We start from the raw sequence: 15,507 nt of genomic DNA on the forward strand, positions 1-15,507 counted from the left end.
AAATAAATTTTTTTGAAGTATAGCTGATTTACAATGTTGTGTTAGTTTCAGGTATGCAGCAAAGTGTTTTTTATTTTTATTCTTTTCTTTTAGAATATTACAAATTCTTTTTTATTCTTTCTCAGGTTCTTTCCATTGTAGGGTCACAAGACTGAATATCATTCCCTGTGCCTTATGTAGGTCCTCGTTGTTCACTGTATATAGTGTGTACCTGTTAATCTCAAACTCCTAATTTATCTATCCCCCGCTTCCCCTTTGGTAACTACAAATTCTCTTTCTTATGTCTGTGAGTCTATTTCTGTTTTGTAAATAAGACCATTTGTATCATTTTCCCCCAAATTTAACTGCACATCTTGTATTTCATTTTTAAATAATTTTTATTTATTTATTTATGGCTATGCTGGGTCTTCATTGCTGCGTCAACTGTTTCCTCGGGTTGTGGTGAGCGGGGATACTCTCTGTTTGGGGTGCGTGGGCTTCTCATTGCCGAGGCTTCTCTTGTTGCAGAGCAGTTTTGAGGCACACAGGCTTCAGCAGTTGCAGCACATGAGCTCAGTAGATGTGGCTCCTGGGCTCCAGACCACAGGCTCAGTAGCTGTGGAGCATGGGCTCAGTTGCTCCATGGCATGTCGTTCTTCCTGTACCAGAGATCGAACCAATGTCCCCTGCATTGACAGGCAAATTCTTTACCACTGAGCCATGAGGGAAGCCTTGTATCATTTTTTAAGATTCCACATATAAGCGATATCCCTGGAGAAGGACATGGCAACCCACTCCAGTATTCTTGTCTGGAGAATCCCATGGACAGAGGAGCCTGGCAGGCTACAGTCCATGGGGTCACAAAGAGTCAGACACGACTGAGCGACTAAACAGCAGTATAAGTGATATTATATGTTTGTCTCTGTCTGGCTTGCTTCATGTAGTATGATAATCTCTAGGTCCATCTATGCTGCTGCAAATTTCATTCTGTTTTGTGGCTCAGTAATTACATATATGTGCTTAGTCACTCAGTCGTGTCTGACTCTTTGTGACCCCTTGGACTGTAGCCCGGCAGGCTCCTCTGTCCATGGGGATTCTCCAGGCAAGAACACTGGAGTGGGTTGCCATGCCCTCCTCATATACATACATATACACACATGTATATATATATACACACACACCAGAGTCATGGAAATTTTAACAACAAATTTGCATATGGCCAGGCACCATCAGAGAACTGAATCATAAAGCACCCTCCTTGTTCCCTACTGGCTCTCTGACAGCCCCATCTTTGCTTCCTCTGTTTCTCCTCCATAAATGCTGAATTCCTCAGATCCCAGATGATTCCTACATCCTGCTCATTTTTCCTGCATCCACCTCTAAAGGGCCTCTTCCTCATCTCCATCCATAGTCAGAGCTCAAGCCTTTCCTCCCCAAAGTGGATGCCAGCCCAGCTCCCTCCCAGGACTCCCACACCTCCGCTCCCATCCCCACCCAGGACCCAGAGACAGAGATCTCACTGTTCACCTCCCTGGCTCAAACACCCTCCATGGCTCCCCATTGCACTTGGGAAACATTTCCTGCTCTTCAGCCTGGCATTCAAAGTCTTTAATAAAATTATGCCTGCGGGTGGCACCAGTGTGTACTCCCGTCTCGAGCCACAATAACCTCTTCCATGAACAGCTGAAGCTTCTTAATTCCCTCACACCCTGGTGCCTTTGACTATGCCTTAACGTTTGCCTGAAACACGCCTTCCTTCCTCGTGCATTTGATGTAAACTGTGCATAGCCTGGGGTAGTCTGAACGTTTCCGGTTCCTCTGACAGACTCTACGAGGCTGAATCTTCCTGCCTCCGTGCCCCCAAAGGTCGTAGCGAGAGAAATTGGCAATTTTCTGACTTGAGGGTGAACATAATTCTCACTCTTAGCCTCTGCTCCAGTCACAGTAGCCGATGAGACACTTTCACAGCTCCAAAGCTCTTCAAAACCTACAGACCTTTGCCCAGGCGGCTCCTTCTGCCTGGAATGACCTTACCACTCTTGTTTTTTCAGCAAATTCTCCATCCTTCAGGGTTCATTTTACATAGCCCCTTCGGGCTCGCTTTGAACCGGAGCTTACTTGATGTGGGCAGGCTTAACAGATTTTAACTAGAAACTGAAGCTCAGTTCTTAGGTGGTTATAGAGCTGAGGGGAGAAGTGTGCATGAAGAAAGGAAGGATGGCTTGAAATAGTTCTGGCTTGGTATTTTTTAAATTTATGCAAGTATCTGTAAAATAAGGAGCTGATTTAAATAATTGGGCGGGGCCTTGGGTTCTGGACCACGCCCACCTAGCCACAAAATCCCCTCACTGAGGTTCGGTCAAGTCCATCAATCACCAATCAGCCCCTCCTCTTCTAAATCCCGCCCAATTCAGCTCCAGTTTGCTTAATCACACGGTAAACTAGGTCTTCTCCATTTTTCTGAGCCGTTCCCATTGTAAGTCCTACTCCACTCCGCCTCGATTCAGCCTATCACGTTAGAAGGGCTGACCACCGTAATCCGAATCGGCCAGAAACATAAAAGCTCCGCCTTGTCTCACTTTAGCCAATCGCATTTCAGATCCCGCCCCACTCGACTCCCACTCCAGCCTATCACCATCCAAACCCCGCCTTCCAGCACAGTCTCAGCCTATCAGCTTCCAAGGGTCTCCAGCCTCGTCCCATTCATCTCTCCGCTCGGCTTTCGGCCGCTGAACTACAGTTCCCAGTAGGTGTGGCGGCCGCGCTGCACTACTTCCGGCTGCTAAAGATGGCGGCTTCCGAGCGGGTCAGCGGATGAGTAGGAAGGAGGCTCAGGCAACGGTGAGCAGGAGTTGGGTGGTGAAAGCGTGCGGGGTCCGTCCTTAGAGGCCCAACTTCCTTAGCTCCAGAAATTCAGCCCCTCACTTGCTCTGCGGCTTCGGCCTTCATCTCTAGTTTCTCCTGCAGTCTAGCCTCCATCGCTCTTGCTGCAGCTGTGCTTTCCTTAGAGATTATGGGGGCTGCAAGGCGCGCAGAGATCATCCCCGGCAGCCCTCACCCATTGCCCAGACAGCCAAGCTGTTCCACTGGCGCCCCGCTTTTCCGCAAAGGAATTGTAACACCCAGATCTCCTCTCCAGTGTGCAGACACCGCCTAAGCAGTCACTACGGAGGGGAGAACCCTAGAAGTTTGTATCCTTTATTCACCAAGACATTTTCAGTTTCAGGTGACAGAACCCCCAGCTCAGTCTGGCTTAAGCAAGAAAGGGAATTTAGGCATAGCTGGATCCGGGCGCTGAGAAGTCTTTCATTTTCTGGGTGAGCATCACTTCAGGCAAGCTCTCTTTCCCCTCTTGGAAGCAAGAGAGGCTCCTAGCAGCTTTGGACTTGTAACCTCCCAGTACTGCAATTCAGAACTGCCCCTCCCTGGCGTGTTCTGGGTCATGTCCTCATCTCTGAGCCATTCACAGTGGCCAGATGAGCACCCTAGCCAAAAGGGGCAGAGAAGGGGTTAGCTCTACGAAAAAAAAAAAAAAAGAGGAGACTATTATCTCAAGTCAGAGTGGATTCTGGGTTGATAAGTGTAAAAGGCACCCATCCTACAGAAGGAAACTGAATCCCTGAGCAGAGTGACTCTTATTGTCAGTAAGCGACTTATGACCTGTTCTGCCCAGTAACCAAATGCTTTTAAAAGCACTAAGGAAAGGATCCTGGCTTCCCTCATCCCTGCTGCATCCAGCCACTCCGGAGCCATGGAGGTGGCGGAGCCCAGCTGTCCCACGGAAGAGGAGGAAGAAGAGGAGGAGGAAGAGGAGCAGTCCACTGAGCCCAGGCCCCGCACTCGCTCCAACCCTGAGGGGGCTGAGGACCGGGCGCTGGGGGCCCAGACCAGTGTGGGCAGCCGCAGTGAGGGTGAGGGCGAGGCGGCCAGTGCTGACGACGGGACCGCCAACCCTCCAGGAGCCGGTCCCAAGCCGTGGCAGGTGCCTCCACCAGCCCCAGAGGTCCAGGTGCGGACCCCAAGGGTCAACTGTCCAGAGAAAGTGGTAAGTGAGAGGCACGGCCTGTGGCTTTGAGATGTTAGGGAACCTTGGGTTAAATGTCATTCTTTAGGATTCACTCTGGAAAACAGTCCCTTTCTATTAGTGTCCTAGGGAAGCTGGGCTTCCCAAGAGGCTCAGTGGTAAAGAACCCCCTGCCAGTGCAGGAGACGCTGGTTCAATCCATGGGTCAGGAAGATCCCCTGGAGAAGGGCATGGCAACTCACTCCAGTGTTCTTACATGGAGAATCCGATGGACAGAGGAGCCTGGAGGGCTACAGTCCATGGAGTCGTAAAGAGCTGGACACAACTGAAGTGGATTCAGTAGCCCTGTGGCATGTGGGATCTTAGTTCCTTGACCAGGGGTCAGACCTTTGTCTGCTGCATTGGAAGGCAGATTCTTAACCACTGGACCCCCAGGGAAGTCCCTCAGCTGCTTCCTAGAGTGGATGGCTTGGCTGGGAACGGGGGGGGGTCATCATATAGCCTTCTGCTGTAGGGCTGCTTGAAGTGGGCCAGCAGAGTGGCATGCGGGCCTGCAGTGACATCTAGCTGCCAGGTACTGCTGGTCACAGCTCTCACTAGCCTCCAAATTTGTTGCAGATCATCTGCCTGGACCTGTCAGAGGAAATGGCGCTGTCAAAGCTTGAGTCATTCAATGGGTGAGAGGGGTTATTTGGGGGCTGGAGTTTGCCACCATGGCTGGGAGGAGCCCAGCCCCCAAAATGCAGGGTTGTCTCTCTGAGACTAACTCCTGGGTCCTGCAGGGATTGAAGAGTAGCTGTGATAACTGGTAATGTTACAGCTGCAGCCCATTGGGATTCTGTTCTCAGCAATTGAGAGCTGTCACACTCCACCCATGTCACAGCCATGACTCGGAAACTCCGAGAAGCAAAGTGAATTGCCCAAGGCCTCCTGGCAAATGGGCAGAGCCAGATTCAGAGTGAGGCCTGGCTGACTCCAAAGTCCTGGCCTTTGAGCAGCTGAGTCTCGTTGGGGTCAGGCAGCAGGGCCTGAGCACAAGTCTTCCTCCCCTCCCCTGGCATTCCTGATGACCCATGACTGAGCCAAGGTGGGGTGCCTCCTCTGGATCAGGCTGACCAGAGGGACCCATTCAGTGAGGGCAAGAGCTGGAGAGCGTCAGCTGGGCTGGGTTTGCGGCTGGGCTCTACCGCCTGCCCGGCTGCATGACCTGAATCTCAATCACCGCCTCGCTCTCACCCCAGCTCCAAAACCAACGCCCTCAATGTCTCCCAGAAAATGATCGAGATGTTCGTGCGGACAAAACACAAAATTGACAAGAGCCACGAATTTGCACTGGTGGTGGTGAATGATGACACTGCCTGGGTGAGGCTGGGGGGCAAGACTGGTTCCGCTGGGGTCCCCCAGGGGTGAGCGAGCACCTCGCTGAGTTTCAGTCTTCCCTGCAGCTGTCTGGCCTGACCTCGGACCCCCGTGAACTCTGCAGCTGCCTCTACGACCTGGAAACAGCTTCCTGTTCCACCTTCAGTATCCTTTCCATGCAGGGAGGAGAATGGCCCCAGTCCTGAGGGAAAGGGGGGCTTTGAGTCACTAAGGGCCTTCAGGTCATCTGATGCCAGCCCCCTAGTTTATGATTTGTGCTGAGGGAGAACAAGCTCAGAGAGGGCACGCGACTGGAACAGGGTCACACAGCGTGTCTCCTGGCAACAGGCTCAGAGGCACCTGTACTCTCCCAGCCTGTGGAGGAGGGAAACCACCGACCTCTGTCTACCCATGCACTGCTCTGCTCTCCTTAGCATTCCCACCAGATCTGGAAGGCCTCTTCAGCCTCATGTAAGTCCCCCAAGGGGAAATTATTACTCACCTTTGAAGAGAAGAACCCCTTCTGGGTAAAAGCTCCAAACAGCCCAGAAATAGTCCTTTCGGGAGGCCGAAAGGCTTCCTTTCTCACCCTTTCCCCCGGAACAATTCCTCACTTACCTGTCTGAGAGCATTTTTGCAAAAGAGGTTCTTTTTCACATCTTGCCCTCTGTGTTACTTTCTTGTTTTCTTCCTTCAAGTTTATTTATTTATGTCTTCATTTTTGGCTGTGCTGGGTCTTGGCTTTCTCGAGCTGCAGTGAGCGGGCTTCTCATTGCGGTGGCTTCTCTTGTTCCAAAGCACAGGCCCCAGGTGCACGGTCTTTGGTAGTTGCAACACGTGGGCACAGTAGTTGCAACCTGTGGGCTCTGGAACACGGGCTCTGTAGTTGGGGCACTTGAGTATAGTTGCTCTGTGGCAAGTGGGATCTTCCTGGACCAGGGATCCAGCCAGTGTCCCTTGTAATGCAAGGCAGATTCTTAACATCTAGACCACCAAGGAAGTTCCTCTGGGTTATATTCTGACAGCCCAGTGGTCCGCCACTACTTTGTTTTAACTGCAGGGCAGCAAACTTTTTCTTTAAAGGGCCAGATAGGAAACATTTTTGGCTTTGTGGGCCACATGGTCACTGCTGTGGTGATCAGACTCTGCCGTTGTAATCCGAGCAAGCTCTGGCTTTGGGGGTCAGCAAAACCTCTGATGGAGCAGGAGAGGTCAGGCAGAAAGGGGAAGCTGGGGAGGTGCCGGGGCAGAGGGAGCAGCATGGGGAAAGGCTGAGAGGCAACAGTGAACTTGGGGGGGGCCAGGTGGGACCTCACATACCCAGTGAGGAGCTGGACTCTCCTGGGGGGACGAGAAGGGTGGGCCACCAGGGCGTGCTCTGACCATCCCCGCTTCCTGCTGCACAGCCAGCAGAAGACTGAGCTGCCAGTCACGGAGAACGTGCAGACGATCCCGCCACCGTATGTGGTCCGAACCATCCTGGTCTATAGCCGTCCACCCTGCCAGCCCCAGTTCTCCCTGACAGAGCCCATGAAGGTGAGTGAGACCCGGGAGAAGGAAGGATGCCTGCAGCCAGCACAATGGTGGTTAGATCCTAGGAGGGACTTCCTGACCACAGGTGCTGGGGTACCTAGAATCAAGTTCCCAGAATCTAGAGATCTGTGGTCATGGGACCATGGGGTGACCCTAGTCCCAAAGGCTACCTTTTTTCCCTGCAGAAAATGTTTCAGTGCCCGTATTTCTTCTTTGATGTTGTTTACATCCATAACGGCGCTGACGAGAAGGAGGAGGAAATGAGCTGGAAGGTGAGTGTGGCAGCCACCGTGAGTGTGGGTGGCAGGTGGATGTACATGGGAGGTCTCCGAACCCACCTGCCGCAGTCCTAAGGGAAAGGAGGCCCTTTGCACTAAGGGCCTTCAGGGCATCTGCTGCTAACCCCCTAGATTATGATTTGTGCTGAGGAAAAGCAGGCTCAGAGAGGGCAAGAAACCAGGCCAGGGTCACACAGCATGTCTCAGGCACAGTGGTACCTGGCAATAGGCTCAGAGGCACCTGTACTCTTATGGGGTCGGGAGGAGGGAAGCCACCTGCCCCTGCCCACTCATGCACTGCTCTGCCATTAGCCTTCTCCTTACCATTTCTGGCCCTTCTAGATCATGGTCAGTCAGATTCCAACATTTCCCACTTGTCTGCAGTGAACTAATGGGGCTGTTGGGACAGTGGCCCAGGAGCATGTAGGGTCCTATCCACCTCATCCCCAACATCCCCTGCTTCTCTCTCTTCCTGGTTTTTCTGTCTCTTTGCCCTCTGCCTGGAGCATGCTTCCCTCCCTGCCTCGCCAGGCTCTGATGGTCCTTTACATTCCAGCCCTGAACTAGCTGTGACATCTCCAGTTGGCCGCTTATCTCTATGAGCCTCACTTGACACAACCGTGAGCAGAGGGGGTTGAGCCCAGCTCCTACTTATATGTCAGTACCCAAACTGGAAGACCCTACTCTGAGAAGCCTTCCCTGCTCCTCTGGGTAGATCAGTGTCAGGGGGCTGGGTGTCATGTGCTTCTCCAGACTAGGGGCTCCAGCTCTGAGACCTCTTGAGGTGGGTGGGTGGCAGGACATGTTTGCTGAATGTGGGAATAGTTTCTGCCTGGAAAACTCCTCTTTACCCTTCAGAACCCATCCCTGCGGCCCCTCCTGGGAGGCCCTCCAAGACAGGGAGGGCTTGTCAGCAGAACATCTGCATGAACAGCCCTTCCTTGGCCCCACAGGACATGTTTGCCTTCATGGGAAGCCTGGATACCAAGGGTACCAGTTATAAGTACGAAGTGGCGCTGGCTGGGCCAGCCCTTGAGCTTCACAACTGTATGGCGAAGCTGCTGGCTCATCCACTGCAGCGGCCTTGCCAAAGCCATGCCTCATACAGCCTGCTGGAGGAGGACGATGAAGCCACTGAGGCTGAGGCCACTGTCTGAACCATCCCTGTACATCCAACCTTCTTGTACAATGAAACCCTTGGCATTGAACACTAGTTCTCAGACTGGGCTCCTTGGGACCCCCAGAGGGGGTTCTTGGAAGTATCTGAGGCACCTGGGCAGCCCTGAAGGAACCCTAAGATTCCAGGAAGCATCCCAGGGACTCTAGACACCCAGTCCCCGTGTTCCCCAGCCCACGTCCCACTCCCAAGTTTTCAGTTGTAATTTTTGTTGTGCTTTGTGTGTTTTGTCATCAGAATAAAAATCTGAGACTCCCTAACCCAAGTCCACCGTTCATTGAAATCTTTTCGGTTGCAGGTGACAGAAAACCCACCCACTGAACTGAAAGGAGCGTGGCTAGCTTCTTGTAGATGAGAAGCTAAGATGCAGCTTCAGGCTTGGCTGTATCCAGGTGCTCTGACCTTGCTTTGGGGAGAGCTGAAACACCCTGCATGGTTGGTTTTCAGTGTGCCGTGCTTTCCTCCCAACCTGTAGAAAGGGGTAATATGGCTGACCACTCTGCAAATCCCAACCCAGGTGAAGTGAGGGCTCTCACGGCACCCGCTATGACAGGTCTTGCTTGGTCAGTCATGGACCAGACCTGTGGAATGCTCTCATTGGCCAGGCCTCGCTCAAGCCTCTCTGGGAAGAGAGGTTTATAGTTCCATCAGGAAATAGTGTGGGTGCTCCCCAGAGGAAGGGAAACAGATACAACACGTCCATCAACTTTATCTTCCTGGATAGTGAGCAGTTGTGAAAAAAAAAAAAAATCTTACCAGCTAGATTTTATCAGTTTCATATAAAACGAAAATAGCTTTATCAAGAAGCAGCTTTATTTTCCCGGGAGCATTTACTGGGCACCTGTGTGCCAGGCCCCTCTTTCAACTTAACACCAGCCTGGAAGGGATTATTCTCCCATTCTGCATATAGGAAAGCTAACACCCTAAGAAGCCCAGGGCTCCAAAGTAGTGGACTTCAGACTCCACAGGGCTGAAAACGGGCGACGCAGAGCCTCCGCAGGCGGTAGCTATTAATTGAAACCTTACATACTGTCAGGGCTGCATGCGCCTCGGCAGAGGGTTCCGGAAGACTCAGTGCCCTGTGGGCACCACCGGGTCCCGGGGATCGTAGCTCCACCCCCTTCAACAGGGTGTTTTCTTGTTTACACCCTTTTGAGAGATAAGGGCACACATGGCGACCTCCACCCTCCCGGGCCCTTATCAGAGGCCCCAAACATTATTTGGCCCTGAGCAAACATCACTTGGCCCTGGGCACTACTTGGTGTCGCGGGCTCGGACCAGCACTAAAGCTCCCGACCCTCGATGTGGGCGACAATGCGGCGCCGGTCAGCCTGGCTGGGGTCGCTGCACTGCACCAAGGCGCGGAGAAGGGAGCCGAGGGGCGGAGCGGCGCGTGCGCACAAGGGCGCCGCGGGAAGTTGGAAACCCACAGGCGGCGCGACCAGGTGGCTGCCCCAAGGGGACAGCCGGGGCATGGGCCCGACTGTAGGTTTGGCGTGGCGGCTGCGGACGGCGCTGCAGGAGGAGGAGTTGCGGTGAGGGCAGGGCCTGGGGTGGGGGGGCAGGGGTGGGGTAGGGGGCGAGTGCCACGGTCCACTCTGACCCTCTATCCCTAGGACTGTGGAGGAGTTGCTGCGCCGTGGTGCCGACCCCAATCTGGTACTCGAGGATGGCGCGGCGGCCATGCACCTGGCGGCCAGAGCCCAGCACCTGCGGAGTCTGTGTTGCCTCGAGGCCCTGCTGCGCCGAGGCGGGGACCCCAACGCTCGGTGAGGCCGGGTGTGGGCTCAGAGCAGGTCTTCCGTGAACGAGAGCTGTCTCCCGAGTACGAGGACCAGACCTGGGAGTCCTGAAGAGGGCGTCCAAGGATGCGGACTCAATCCCCGGGGGCGGAGCTTAGGGGATCTGGGGAGGGATCTTGAGGGTCCAAGGGCAGAGGCAGGGTACCAGACCCAGGGTAGCGGATGAGATTGCGCCGGGATCAAAATGGGAATCATAGTTTCAGATCCGGCGGTAAAAGCTCTAGAGTCAGAGAGCAGAGGTTTGGGTCCCAGCCCGAGGGCGCAGGTTCGAAGGGTGGCATCTCAGGCTGGAGGGCGGAGATGGAGGCCTGATAGCCAGGGCTCCCGGACCCGGAGATGGAGATGCTTCACTGACCCCCTCCTCCGCTCATGCCCTAGATCGGCCGAGGCATTGACACCACTGCATGTGGCCGCTGCTTGGGGCTGTCGCCGGGGCCTGGAGCTGCTGCTGAGCCAGGGAGCGGACCCGGCGCTCCGCGACCAGGTGGGGGGCCCCACTGCAGTCGGTAGCAAGGCAAACCCGGAGGGAGGGAAAGAGGAAGGAAGGAGGAAGAGCGGGAGGGAAGAGGGCGCCCCCTACTGACTGCACCCCTGCAGGACGGATTCCTGCCTCTGGACCTGGCGGAGCAGCAGGGGCACCAGAACTGTGCCCGTGTGCTTCGGGAGCTGGAGACTCGGACCAGGACCCCAACCCGGACCTGGAAAAGCTCCCGGAATCCAGAACCCGAGCCAGAGCCTGGAGGTGAGTGGTATCTGGGCGGCTGGGAGTGGTTAGCCTCTGACATAACTTTGCAGATCTCTGTGTCTAATGCCCAGGGTTTCACCACCAGGGTCTCTGGTTCGTCTCTCTGCCTCTGACTCGCTCCTTCCTCTTTGTGATTGCAGCCGCCTGTTTCTGTCCGATCTGACGTTGATCTTTGTCTCTCACTTCCTCCTCCCCTCCTTTCTGACTCTCCCTCTTACCCCCTGCTCCAGGCCCAGGCCCTTGTGAAGAGGGGCTGGATACCAGCCCCTCCGGTCCTCCTAATGTGATGCTGAACTCTACAACACTGGGCACAGGTGACGGCAAGGACGTGAACCTGGAGGCTGGCCCTGGACCCCCCGGCCTGCTTGCCCACCCTGAGACTGTTGATACAGATGGGGGATTGGAGATCCCCCTGGGGCGCTGGGACTGCAGCTCGGTGACCTCCTTTGTCACCGCTGTTGAGGCCTCAGTAGCTGAGGACCTAACCGGCCACACCTCCCCCTGGGCTGGTGTCCGACTCTCCCAGAGGGTGCCAAGATCTTTGGGTACCCTACAGCTGGCGCATCAACCCCTCATGGAGGACAGGGAGGCAGAACTAAATGCCCATCTGCAGGCCCTGACTCTGACCTTGCCGGATGATTCCCCCTCCCCCAAGTTCTTCCCAGACAGGAGCCCAACCCACAGTCCCCCTTGGGAACAGCTGCCTGGACCTTCTGACACCCACATCCCAAGAGAGGACCAGCTATCACCCGACAGTGATTTGGCTGTCCTCTGGCTGACAGAGGATGAGGCAAGCGCCACAGGGGGCAGGGACCCCAGCGCCTCTGCTCAGTGTCCACCGGACTCTACCATGTCTGACCTGGAGCTGCTGCAAGGGCTCCGGGCACTTGGCAAGAGCCCAGGTCCCATCACATCCTTCACCCGGCCACACTACCTCCGACGGCTGAAAGAAGCCCAGGCTGATCTTAGTGAGTATCCAGAGTTCAAGGAGTCTCTGGGAATCTTCCAAGATCCCTTGGCTCTGAGTGCAGAGCCTGCTTCTCCCTTCGTCTCTGGGAACCACCCTTTCCTTTGTCTTTCTTGACCCAGTTTCCTTTCCCAGGCCCAGACTTTTCAGGGCGCAGCCCAGAGCTGGCCGAAGCCCTGCGGACAGGCCGTATTCCAGATGCTCAAGCCGATGAAGATGCACTTGCCCAGCAGTTCGAGCGGCCAGACCCCACCAGACGGTGGCGGGAGGGGGTCGTGAAGTCCAGCTTCACATATCTGCTCCTGGACCCCAGGTACTTGGAGCAGGAATGACTCAGAAGTGGGAGCTGGAAAATTCTGAGATTGGGTCTTACCGGCTCTGTGTCTTTTTTTTTTTTTTTTTTAATTTATTTTTGGCTACACTGGGTCTTCTTTGCTGCAGGCGGGCTTTCTCTAGTTGTGACAAGCCAGGGCTACTCTCCATTGCAGCGTGCGGGCCTTTCATGGCAGTGGATTCTCTTCTTGTAGAGCACAGGCTCTAGGCACAAGGGCTTCAGTAGTTGAAGCGTGCAGGCTCAATAGTTGGGGCGTGTGGGCTCTAGGGCATGCAGCTTCAGTAGTTGGGGCACACAAGCTCAGTAATTGTGGCTCACAGGCCCTAGAGCTTGTAGGCTTCAGTAGCTGTGGTCCCCAGGATTAGTTGCTCTGCAGCATGTGGAATCTTCCCAGACCAGGAATCAAACCCGTGTCCACGTCCCCTGCACTGGCAGGTAGATTCTTATCTGCTGTATTACCAGGGAAGTCCTGCTGTGTGTCTTTAGGAAGGGAACTGGCCCTCTATGGTCATCAGGTTCTTTATCAATAAAAAGCAATTGGATCCACTTCAAGCTGCTGAGTGTCCTTGGGGATCAGCTACCCACCCTGCCTTTTATGAAACGGGTCACTGGACATGGGTTCAGTTTGCTCTGCCTTAAGGACTATCTCTGGGGCAACACTCGTCACTTTTCCCTCTCTGAGCCATCTACTTCATCTAGGAAGACTCAGGACCTGCCAGCCCGAGCCTTCTCACTGACCCTGGCTGAATGCCTTCGGATTTTTGTCCAGGCCATCTTCTACGTGGGCAAGGGAACACGGGCCCGGCCGGACGTTCACCTCTGGGAGGCCCTTAACCACCGAAGACGGCCAGGAAAACAGGTATGAGGATGAGTAGCAGGTCTGTGGCAGCGGTGGCCCAGCTAGGGGCAGGCAGAGGGAACTGTGGGCAAACCTCTGACCCTGCCCTGGCTCCCTGCAGGCCTGTCCCAAGGTACACCGGATCTTGGACATTTGGGCCACTGGTCGTGGCATTGTTTCCCTGCATTGCTTCCAGCATGTGGTCCCTGCAGAGGCTTACACTCGAGAAGCATGTCTTGTGGATGCTCTAGGTAGGTGCCTGGCTTGTGGGGTAGGGATGGGGTCACATGAAGGGCACTTGATCTACTGATTCCCTCACCCCTTCCCCATCACAGCTGTCCATTCAGCCAATGAGCAATTATTGAGCACCAACTATATACCTGCATGTACACATATTTTACTCCATTGGTTTATCCCTGCTTGAGGGCAATACCCAGTGGGTTCCCTGGCACAAACTTCTGCCAGCGGTTCCCGGAGGCTGCCTTCTTAATCTCCCCAGGAATCCAGATGCTGACTAACCAGAAGCAAGGACACTACTATGGAGTGGTGGCTGACTGGCCCCCCACCCGGCGCCGCCGCTTGGGGGTACATCTGCTGCACCGTGCCCTCCTTGTCTTCCTGGCTGAGGGTGAACGAGAGCTACGGCCCCAGGACATCTAGGCTTGTGCCTGAGCACTAGGGAATTGGCCATTTAACCTAAGTAGAGATCAGAGTGTTTGAATGTTTCAGCTGCCCCTGCATTGAGAGCAGCCCCCCTCCCGCCCCCTGCCATCTCCAGCTCCAGAAGGCTGATAAGGGAGCAGCAAGACAGATCTTTCTTACAGATGGAACTGCTGGATAGGTAGTGAGCTCCCTGTTATGGGAGGAGAATAAGGGGATGTAGGAGGAGAATGAGTAGACCAGAAGGTTCTTTGGAACATGGTGCTTTGAAACATGTCAGTGCTTTGGCAGTTTGGTCCTATCTGAGTAAACAAGTGACCATTTTTATCTCCCTGATACAGAGGACCTACAGTATAGGTTGTGCTGGGGGTTTCTGAGCTACATGCAGGGAATCTGCCCAGCTCAAGAGTCAAGTTTTACTGCTTCCCAGCTGTGGGACCTCAGACCAGTAATTTCTCTGAGCTTCAATTTCCTAAGTTGTACACAATGAGGAAAGTGCAAAATTCTACCTCAGGGGGTCATTGAGGGAATCAGATTAAACCGTCATGGGGTAAAGTGTTTGGCTCTGAGCCCTACTGACCCAGAGATGACCTTGCAGCCCAGGTGGAAAGTTTCTGGTGGAACGGCGTTGAGGGGGCAAGGAGGATATTCCTAAGGGGTGTGTTGTGTGTTGAGGGGTGGGTAGAGCTGGAGATTCATTGGAAGGACTGATGTTGAAGCTGAAACTCCAATACTTTGGCCACCTGATGCAAAGAACTGACTCATCGGAAAAGACCCTGATATTGGGAAAGATTGAGGGCAGGAGGAGAAGGAGACGACAGAGGATGAGATGGTTGGATGGCATCACTGACTCTATGGACTTGAGTTTGAGCAAGCTTCTGGGAGTTGGTGATAGACAGGGAAGCCTGGCGTGCTGCAGTCCATGGGGTCACAAAGAGCTGGACACGACTGAGTGACTGAACTGAACTGAACTGAGAACTGGAGACGTCGTCGCGGTGTGGGTGTGAGACACCAGCCCTCCTTGGGATCGCTGTGTGACTGGAACCTCCTGGCGTTGCTTCTCTGAACCTGCGTCTTCCATTATAAAATGAGATTAACCTCCACTTTACACAAAGAGCTTCAGTAAATGCAAAGCTCCTATCCTTGGGAGGTGTTGGCCAGATCATTTAAATTTTCCAGAAGTGATCCGCTGCCTCACTGGGTTCATCACCTGCCTGTCATTGTGGCTCTGCCAACCAGGCCCTGCAGGGGGGCGGGGTAAGCATCTATCTGCCTCCTGGCCTCCACTGCTGAACCCATGGCTACTCTGGCTGTTGTAATAATTGAGTCCCTTCCTCTGGCATGAGCCTGGGCTCTACTTTTTCAACTGAGCTGATGACATCTCTCTCTGAGTGCCCCTTTCCTCATGTGTAATAATTAAAACAGCATGTCATGTCCCAAGAAAACACAGAAAGAATCCAAAGACATCCCTCCCCACCCTTCCCCCAAAAAAAGTTCCAGAAGAGATGGAATTTGTCTAACACAGTGTATCCCGACCTTGGCCCTACTGACTTTGAGGCCAAGTTTCTCCTTGCACTGGGGGCTGTCCTGTGTTCTGTAGGGTGTCAGGCAGCGTTTCTGGGATCAACACACAAGATGCCAGGAACATCTCCCCCCAAGTTGTGGTCATCAGACACGTCTCCAGAATTTACCAACTGACAACAGTGCCCCTGTAAAGACTCCAGTTTAAACTAAAGGTGAGCTTGCAAACCAGGGGGGAAAGGATCAAAGGTGCAGCGACTGAGGTGACAAATCTCTACTCCCACCACCCA

General features: G+C 54.0%; 2 protein-coding genes across 8 annotated transcripts; both read left to right on the forward strand.

Annotated features, from left to right (window-relative positions):
* Positions 1–2,686: 2,686 nt before the first annotated feature.
* Positions 2,687–8,476, forward strand: BABAM1 (BRISC and BRCA1 A complex member 1). Of its 6 annotated transcripts, none has more exons than XM_055430469.2 (10): positions 2,687–2,820; positions 3,200–3,296; positions 3,673–4,024; positions 4,622–4,680; positions 5,245–5,365; positions 5,449–5,527; positions 5,809–5,833; positions 6,769–6,898; positions 7,081–7,167; positions 8,127–8,476. In XM_055430469.2, the coding sequence occupies exons 3-10, from the start codon at positions 3,731–3,733 to the stop codon at positions 8,328–8,330; spliced, it is 999 nt and encodes a 332-aa protein (XP_055286444.1). In that variant the 5' UTR covers positions 2,687–2,820; positions 3,200–3,296; positions 3,673–3,730; the 3' UTR covers positions 8,331–8,476. The 6 variants fall into 6 exon arrangements, with proteins under 6 accessions (XP_055286444.1, XP_055286447.1, XP_055286448.1 ...); XM_055430472.2 differs by having other exon boundaries at positions 3,718–4,024; XM_055430470.2 differs by having other exon boundaries at positions 2,723–2,820; positions 3,206–3,296.
* Positions 8,477–8,652: 176 nt separating this feature from the next.
* ANKLE1 (ankyrin repeat and LEM domain containing 1) lies at positions 8,653–15,478 on the forward strand. 2 transcript variants are annotated; one of them, XM_055430467.2, is made up of 9 exons: positions 8,653–9,885; positions 9,967–10,119; positions 10,531–10,636; positions 10,750–10,894; positions 11,128–11,865; positions 12,000–12,177; positions 12,898–13,057; positions 13,158–13,287; positions 13,536–15,478. In XM_055430467.2, exons 1-9 carry the CDS (start codon positions 9,653–9,655, stop codon positions 13,694–13,696), a joined length of 2,004 nt encoding a protein of 667 aa, XP_055286442.2. In that variant the 5' UTR covers positions 8,653–9,652; the 3' UTR covers positions 13,697–15,478. The 2 variants fall into 2 exon arrangements, with proteins under 2 accessions (XP_055286442.2, XP_088695284.1); XM_088839158.1 differs by having other exon boundaries at positions 12,968–13,057; positions 13,536–13,669.
* Positions 15,479–15,507: the final 29 nt, after the last annotated feature.

The sequence above is a fragment of the Moschus berezovskii genome, chromosome 8, assembly GCF_049115385.1.
Source record: "Moschus berezovskii isolate FMDL1 chromosome 8, NW_MosBer_1.0, whole genome shotgun sequence".
NCBI classification, from domain to species: domain Eukaryota; kingdom Metazoa; phylum Chordata; class Mammalia; order Artiodactyla; family Moschidae; genus Moschus; species Moschus berezovskii.